At 57.9% G+C, this 7,648-nt stretch overlaps 2 protein-coding genes across 3 annotated transcripts in view; both read right to left on the reverse strand.

The window, feature by feature from the left end:
- Positions 1–207: 207 nt before the first annotated feature.
- Positions 208–3,764, reverse strand: ZBTB22 (zinc finger and BTB domain containing 22). Of its 2 annotated transcripts, none has more exons than XM_007460833.1 (2): positions 3,713–3,764; positions 208–2,814 (listed from the first exon to the last, which is right to left on the reverse strand). In XM_007460833.1, exon 2 carries the CDS (start codon positions 2,739–2,741, stop codon positions 837–839), a length of 1,905 nt encoding a protein of 634 aa, XP_007460895.1. In that variant the 5' UTR covers positions 2,742–2,814; positions 3,713–3,764; the 3' UTR covers positions 208–836. The 2 variants fall into 2 exon arrangements, with proteins under 2 accessions (XP_007460895.1, XP_007460894.1); XM_007460832.1 differs by lacking the exon at positions 3,713–3,764 and adding an exon at positions 3,488–3,570.
- Positions 3,765–4,419: 655 nt separating this feature from the next.
- Positions 4,420–7,648, reverse strand: part of DAXX (death domain associated protein) — a 6,366-nt gene continuing 3,137 nt past the window's right edge. Inside the window, exons 2-8 of the mRNA XM_007460834.1 lie at positions 7,397–7,586; positions 6,411–7,242; positions 6,071–6,285; positions 5,675–5,912; positions 5,038–5,512; positions 4,668–4,878; positions 4,420–4,479 (exon numbers count right to left, since the gene is read on the reverse strand). Coding sequence (XP_007460896.1) covers positions 4,420–4,479; positions 4,668–4,878; positions 5,038–5,512; positions 5,675–5,912; positions 6,071–6,285; positions 6,411–7,242; positions 7,397–7,586 — 2,221 coding nt within the window. The remainder of the gene's footprint in view (positions 4,480–4,667; positions 4,879–5,037; positions 5,513–5,674; positions 5,913–6,070; positions 6,286–6,410; positions 7,243–7,396; positions 7,587–7,648) is intronic.

Below are 7,648 nucleotides of genomic sequence, written 5' to 3' on the forward strand. Positions count from 1 at the left end.
GGATCCCGGAACATCCACTCCAGTTCTGATCTGGGGAACTCAGCCCCGCCCAGCCCTCCTGAACCACCCAGCACCACAGAGTCCGGGAGCCTTCCCACACCAGAGGCACCCCCTCCTGTCCACCCCAACCCCGAATCCACTTCCCTGAGAACCCTTACTCCACTTTCCCCAACCTGGGCCAGGTCCCCAGCAAACACATAGGGGTTGTCGGAAAGGCAAATGAAATGACCAATAAATATTTTAATCACCGTTTAAAAAAAATAAGATTTAAAATAAAACCCTTGTACTCCTACGACTTACTCCTTCCTTGTCTCCACTCCCCCACTCCCCAGTGAGAATGGAGTTGGGGGACCCCCAAGGTGGAGGAAGAGGGATTAGGGTAGAAATAAGGGGCACATCCTTTTGGGGGGCAGGGTATGTTCTAGGACAAGGGTGGGGCTCAAAGGCCTGGTCCCCACAACTATGCAAACACAGACTTCAGGTATAGACTACAACCACCTGACCCTCGACCCAGTGACTCCAGGATGCTCAGCAAGCCCGCTCTCCCTCCCTCCCTCCTCCCACCACCACTTGCGCCCTACTCGGGAGCTGGGGCTTCAGTGTACCCATCTGAAGGGAAGGAAGGGCTGAGTTCCGGTGATACTTTAGGGAGGAGGGGCTGAGGAGTAGAAAGGGGTGGCCCATGGTGCGAGGCGGTTCCCTCTCCAGAATATATACAAGTCCATAGAGATAGGAAGACAGTAAGTGTGTTGGGAGATCACCTACGGGCCACAGCGCCCCTGGCTAGTGATCCCTAATCCCTCTTCCCGCAAAGCTACCCCCAGTAGCTCGCCTCTTCAGTTTGCTCCTCCGCCCCCACTGAAGCCCATCTCCACCTTGTGGACGCTGGGCGGGGACCAGACCCGCCGACTGGACGGGGGCGTGGCCCCACTCGCCTCGTCGCCGCTGACCCCGCCGCCGGGGGACTCTCTCTTGGGCTGCAAGGCTGGCCCGGTGGTCCCTCCGGGTCCGGGTCCGGCCCCACCCCCGCCGCCTAGGCGGTGCCGGCGCTCACAATGTCCCCGGTGGCGCATGAAACTGTCTCGCCACATGAACTTCTTGGCGCAGACGCCGCACTCGTAGGGCTTGAGGCCTGTGTGTGTCTTCATGTGCTCTGTCAGATGATGCTTCATCTTGAACTTTTTGTTGCACACGGGGCAATCAAAGGGCCGCAGGTTGAGGTGCATGTTCACATGGCGATCTCGCATGCTCTTGTGGGAGAAGGCCTTTCCGCAGTGGCACAGAAAGATCTTATTTCCATCCCCACTGCCTGTCCCTCCAGGAGTCCCGCCGGTGCCACCCGGCATGCCCAGGGCCCCTGCCGATGTGCTCCCCAGGGTCACTGCCCCATGTTCAGCTTGGTTCCCTGGTGGCTGGCCTGGAGCCTGTGAGGAGGAGGAGGAAGAGGATGGGAAGACTAGGAGCTGGTTGCCCTGCATGTCCAGTGGAAGCAGGGGCCTCGAAGGATGGGAGGGAGCATAGGAGGAAGGGGTTGGTCCCCCTGAATCATCAAGCCCTGCCCCAGGACCCCCACCTTCATAGGGGCCAAAGTCATTGGAGGACTCACAGAAATTGACCTGCTCCTCTCCCTTGTCTGGAGGCTCAGACAGGGTCCGGACATCACTTATGCTAAGGGTAGCCTCAGGTCCTCCCCCTGCTGGCACCCCGGAGCCACCCCCCAGCTCTTCATCTTCATCATCCTCACAGGTCAACACCAAGTCTTCCTCCTCCTCATCCTCTTCCAGGTCTGGGTCTTGGGGAACAAGGGGCGCTGGTGCTGGGCAGTTTCCACCCCGTTTCACATATACCCAGTGTTTCTGCGGCACAATGCTGGGGGGTGCATAGGTGGGCCGGCGGAGCCCAGCCCCAGGGACCACTGCACCCCTCCCATCCCCACCGTCATCACACAGCTCATCTGCCTCCAGCAGCAGCTTCCCAGAGGTAGCCCCCCCACTGCCAACCACAGGGGCAGGGAATACAGGGCCACCTCCTTGACGCTCCCTACTGCCCACTGCAGAAGCTGCAAAAGCCTCCTGGGAGGAAGATGAGAAATCAGTGGACTCCCGAGGGCTGAAATAGTTGCTGCTGCTGGGGGACTGATTCTCACTGGCCCGGCTGGAGGCATGGAAGCGTATGGATCCCACAGTGGCAGGGGCCACGGTGCTCCCACTCCCTGAGGTGACCCCAGCACCAGGGACAGTGACCGATGTGGCTTCAGCAGTGGTGATGGTGGTGGTGGTGGCTGAGGCCCGGCCCTCTCGGAGGAGTTCAGTGCACTTATCCACGATGTGCCACATTTGGAGCACAGACCCCACTGTGAGGAAGTTGACAATGTCAGCAGCGGCCATGCTGAGGCGGCCAGTATAAGCTGAAGCCAAGACAGTCTCGAAGGCGCCTGGGTCCATGACGCTGGGCAGCGAGATGGAGGTCATGCCCTTGAGTAGGACCTGGTCGTGGAAGTAAGGGGAAGAGGCAGCCAGGACAGCACGATGAGCCCTGAACTCCCGTCCCTGCACTCGGATGGACACATCACAGAGCTGGCCCTGCAGCCGCTGCTGATTGAGAGACTCCAAGAGGGCACTGGTCACCTCGGGGAAGGACACGTGCACTACTGCCGCTGCAGGCAGGGGCAGCGGTGGTGGGGCCAGCGATAGAGGCAGGGGGAGTGCTGCCCCGCTGGGAGACAGAGGAGATGGCTCCATGGTGTGGAGGGAAGGGGTACCCCCCCAGCCCCAGGAACAAGGGAAGGAGGAGGGCGGCCGGGGGGGGGGGTCTCTGGAAAAAAAGAGAGAAGAATGATAACAACCCATAATGACACAGCCCTTTACAGTTTAAAAACATGTTCACACATTATCTGAGTAACTCCCCACAGTGACACTATAAGGTAGGTATTCCTTTCAACCCCCATTTGACAGATAAGGAAACTGAGGCTCATAAAGATTAAGAGATTATCCAAGGTTACACCATTAAGTGGCAGCACCCACAAACGCAGGTGTCCTAACTCCAAGTCCAGTGCTCTTTCCTTGGACGTTACAGAAATAAGGTGCTCTTGGGGAGTGGGGTGCCTCCCCTCGGAAATTCCCATTTGCCTGAGAGCCTGACTTTCCAAAATTTACCTTTCTGGGGTTTTGTACCCTTTTCTTGGGAGGGGGCAGGTTGGCTCTGGTGTTGAAAACCACCGCTCTCTCCACTTCCCTTTAGGCCGTGCCCCCGCCACCCACGGCTCTCGCTGGCCACGCACCTTGCCCCGTTATCCCTAACCCCGCCCATTTAGGGCCCGCCCACCTCAAGACCCGCCCACCTCAAGACCCGCCCATAGCTCTTGGGCCCCGCCCATTATCTACCCCGCCCACATCAGACCCCGCCCCCTTCTGCTCCGCCCCAAGCGCTACTTCGACCTCCTCTCCCACCCGGAAGGCGCCCCCCAACCCCGCGCGTCCCCGCTTACCGGGCCGCGCGCCCCCGGGCCCCCCCCGCCCCTCAGTCGGCGGCCAGAGCCGCAGCCTGGGCCCCTCCCGCCGCCATCTTGCGCCGACTCCCTCCGCCCTCCGCCTCCGCTCCGCCTCCCGTCCCTCAGGCTTTAAAGGCACAGGCGGGAACCCCGCCCGACCCGCTGGGCAATACTCGGCCGACTCGGCCACTTCTCCTTTAAAAAACAGCTGCTTCCTTCCACCTTAAGGGTACCAGGTCTCTTTCCGCCGCTGAGGACGCAGGACTCGGTTCGGCCGAAGCTCTCATTCCCCTTTAATTCGGTAAGCCAGCCTCTTCCCACTGGCGATGGGTCTAGGCCGTCGCTGCCTGGGCTCCGCCCCTGAGCTGTGACCATTAGCGGGTTTGCGGGATCTAATCGCCCCAGTCTCCCAGCTTCTGACAGTCCCCCTGAAACCCCGCCCCCTACCTCCGGGCCTGGATTGGCTAAATAACCTTGAGTCGGCCCGTGATTGGCCTTTTTACTGCTACCGCTCGAAGTGAGAAAGTAAAGCGCGTTCAGGAGGCTGAAGTACATTTTTTCAGCGCCTGGCAGAGGGCAAGGAGAAGGCCTGAGGGCGAGAAAAACTCCGCGAGAGGCGTGCTGAAGGCAGCTGGAAAGTGCAGATCCAGGGCTATCCCAGGGGCACGGCTAACCCTGAGCCACAGAACAGCTCGTGCCAATCACCAGCTGGTGAGAGCAGGACAAGGAAAAGACAGGGATACAATAAGAAAAGAACTTTATTGTTTATTAATGTTTCTGTGTAAAACTTAAGCTTTTTTTTTTTTTTTTTTTAAAGAAACCACCAAAAGGCGATTAGCTCAGTCCATCCCTTCCTCAGTCGTCTGCTTCCCACCGTCCTCCAAATACTATCCCAAAACATTTTGGAGGCAGGGAGGAGGGGGAGGCAGTTAATCAGAGTCTGAGAGCACGATGATCTCCTCTGGATCGCACTGTGTGGCCACACTCATCTGCAGGGGAGTGAGATACAGAGTCAGAGAGGTCTGGAACACAGCGGATGAGAAGCCAAGGGAAGGACTTATCAGAGATCAAAAACTGGGGTGGGAAGAGAGAGGAGGTGATGAGTGCAGCAGACAGATTACCCCAAACTGAACAATGAAAGAGAATGAAGTCAGGAAACACAGCCTCCCCCTCTTACCTTAAAAGTACCAGGCCTGGAGGGTTGTGATTGTGGGGTGTGGGACAACCGGGCTGGAAATGGGCTACAGAGGGAGCTGGTCACCAGGCCGTGGCTAGGAGAATCCACCCTCGTGGAGGAATCGGCAACCGGAGCCATGGAAGCCAAGGGGGAAGGCGGGCTGGGCAGAGTATGTGTCTTCTCATGCACTGCCCTTTGCCTTTCCACATAGCTAGAGACAGAAACATATGTGGGTGGAAGGGTATGTGGAGACTGAGGATGGAGGCGGAGCTCCAGTTTCTCCCCGCAGACTCCGTTCCACAGTATTCCTCTCAGAAAGCCCCCGCAGTCCCTCCTTGGCTTCCCTCTTTCTCCTCCTTATTGCTGTTACCTCTTTCCTAATGGCCCGGCTTCTGTTTGCTTCTCCTTCCGAGATTTCTTGTGGGGAGGACTGGAATCTCCCCAGGTGTGAGGAGAGACGCCTCCGTTGAAGGAAGTGGAGGTGACCATGGCTGCTCCATTCTCCAAGACAGTGGTGAGGGGGTCTTCTGATTGCTTCCTGGAAGAGGAAACGTCCCTCTCCTCAGGGGAAGGAGTAGTATCCAGAGGCAAGGCTTCAATCTCTAGCTCAAAGAGCTGAGACATAGGGCTCTCTTCCTCCAGGGGCAATTCCTCGAGGTGCTCTCCACTGCTTTCAGCAACTACGCTGGAGGGGGCCGGGGGCTCTTCTGCCAGTGAAGATGGTGACACTGTGAGTCCTTTGTTTTGCTGCTCCCCCAACGACCCGCTGATCCCTTTGCGAGGTTCCAGGTTCTTTTCAGTGGAGATCTGTAGTGGGGACATGGGGCTCTTATCTCCATCCTTCCCTGGAAAAGAAGAAAAGAGGGGAGGGGTAGCAAAAGAACTAGGGGAAAGAAAACTGCTGAGAGGTCACTAGGAGTAAGAGGAAGAAGGGAAGGATCTCAAACAGGGGGCTCATGCCCAACAGAGTAGACGGAACCGACGAGAAGACTGTTTCCTTGACATACCTGCTGCTTCCTCCTCCTCCTCCTCCTCCTCCTCCTCCTCCTCCTCTTCATCGTCCCCCTGACCTTCCTGCATCTGTTCCAGATCCTCTTCTTCGGAATCTGTGGCCTCCTCGTCTTCCTCCTCCTCATCTTCCTCTCCCTCCTCTTCCTCCTCCTCTTCATCACTTTCCTCATCTTCATCATCGGTCTCAGCCTTGGAGGTGGTAGGGCACTCCTGGGATGCCATCCCACTAGGGCCCTGCAGGGGACAAAGGAGTTTCTCTAAGGAATCCCTTGCCCCAGAGGGGCTGCTTCTTGCGTTCCTCTGCACACGCCATGATCAGTCACCACGTACTCCCGCCTGGCCAGTGCAGTGGAAGGACAAGGTCTCTCTGAAGGGTGTATTCCCTTCCATACCTCACCAGAATCCAAGGAGGCTTTGGAGGGGTCTGCAGAGTGGGAAGAGGTGGCTTGGGGGAGCCGCGCTCTTCTCTTCTGTCTCTCGCCCTCCTCGCTCTTGTCTTGCATCATTGCATACTTAGAGATGACCTCATCCAGCCGGCTCATAGCCAAGCTCCGGTTCTCCCGCAGGCGCCGAGCCAGGGCAGGATCTGACAGTGCGGGATCAATGCCTATGTGGGAAGATATAAAGTCAGTGTACTCACCCAGAACCCTAGAAGAAGGGACTAGAGAGACACCCCCTGCACCACACACCTGACGAATGAGGGTTACCAAGGAGCATCTCACTAATGCCTACCTGGCCTATAGTCATCTGTGAGGTGACAGCCAAAGTTGTAGATGAGATCAAGGTGGCGACGCTCCTGTAACCTGATGCCCACATCTCGGAAGGCATCCTGAGCCATGAGCTGGAGCTGCTGTCGGGGGAGGCCAAGGCTGTGCCGAGCAGCTGCCTTCTCTACAGCCCGCAGTACGTCTCCATAGTCAGGGAAGGTATCAGGCCCTGGCTTGTTGATGAGCCGCTCAATGCGCCTGTTGACCTCTGGGTAGCGGGTACCACGGTAGGGGATGCGCTGCTCTATGACCCGGCCTGTCAGTGAAGAGCAGTCTTTCAGCTCACACAGCCGCCCAAAGAGGCGGATCAGCTTACGCTTCAACCTCGCCTCCTGCAGGTAAGTGGAGTCTGGGTCATCCAATTCTGAGAGATCCAACTCCTTTTCCTGCAGCCGCCGGATCTCTGCCACGTAGAGTGCCAGCAGCTGCTCCAAGCGCTGGATCTGCCGCCGGGAACCATGGGTCCTTGGGGCCTCAGAGGCAGTGGTCTCAGCACTTGTGGGGTCCGAGGAGGGGTCTGCGGGAGGGTTATTCCCAGAGGGCTCACTAGAGGTGGTGGCAGCAGGGGCCAGGTTCAGCTTCTTCTTGGCTGAGTGGGCCTTGAGAACAGTGCAGAGCTCATTAATGTAGACATAGAGCTTAGCTGGCCGGCTCTGGGCCCGAGAGAGGACCCGAGAGAGGATGTTGCAGAACTCCGCCGAGGCCAAAAACAGAGAGTGGGCCCGCTGCTGCCGGTTATAGAGGAACGGGACCACCTCAGGGTGGTCCGCCGTCTGCGTCTTACACAGTTCAAGGAACTGGAAGGTTCAGGAGAAAAAGGGAGGGGGAAAGAGACAAGGGATGGGATTGAGAGAAAGAAGGCGAGGTGGGGTTAGTGGGGAAGAAAGGACAGGAGAGCCAGTCAGCCATCCCCCTCCCTGGGGTACAAGAATCTTCTCCCCTAAAGCTCACCTCTTCAAACAGCTTCTCATTCTCCAACTTGTAGCATTTCTTGCCGCCCGAACTACTGCTTCCTCCAGCCCCGTGGGGCTGGGAGGAGCCAGGGGCTTCTGCCCTGGGTGAGGCCGGATTGGGGGGTGGGTGGGAGGGCCCTGGCAGAGCAGCTGCTTCATCTTCGTCATCATCATCCAGCACGATGATGCTGTTAGCGGTGGCCATGGGGGATCAAATCCCCCGGAGGGAGGAAGTGTTGGGGATTTCGGA

The sequence above is a fragment of the Lipotes vexillifer genome, unplaced genomic scaffold (genome assembly GCF_000442215.2).
Source record: "Lipotes vexillifer unplaced genomic scaffold, Lipotes_vexillifer_v1.1 scaffold921, whole genome shotgun sequence".
NCBI classification, from domain to species: Eukaryota; Metazoa; Chordata; class Mammalia; order Artiodactyla; family Lipotidae; genus Lipotes; species Lipotes vexillifer.

Coding starts and splice junctions, on each gene's coding strand:
- ZBTB22 (XM_007460833.1), bottom strand. CDS start 2,741: ATGGAGCCATCTCCTCTGTCTCCCAGCGGGGCAGCACTCCCCCTGCCT.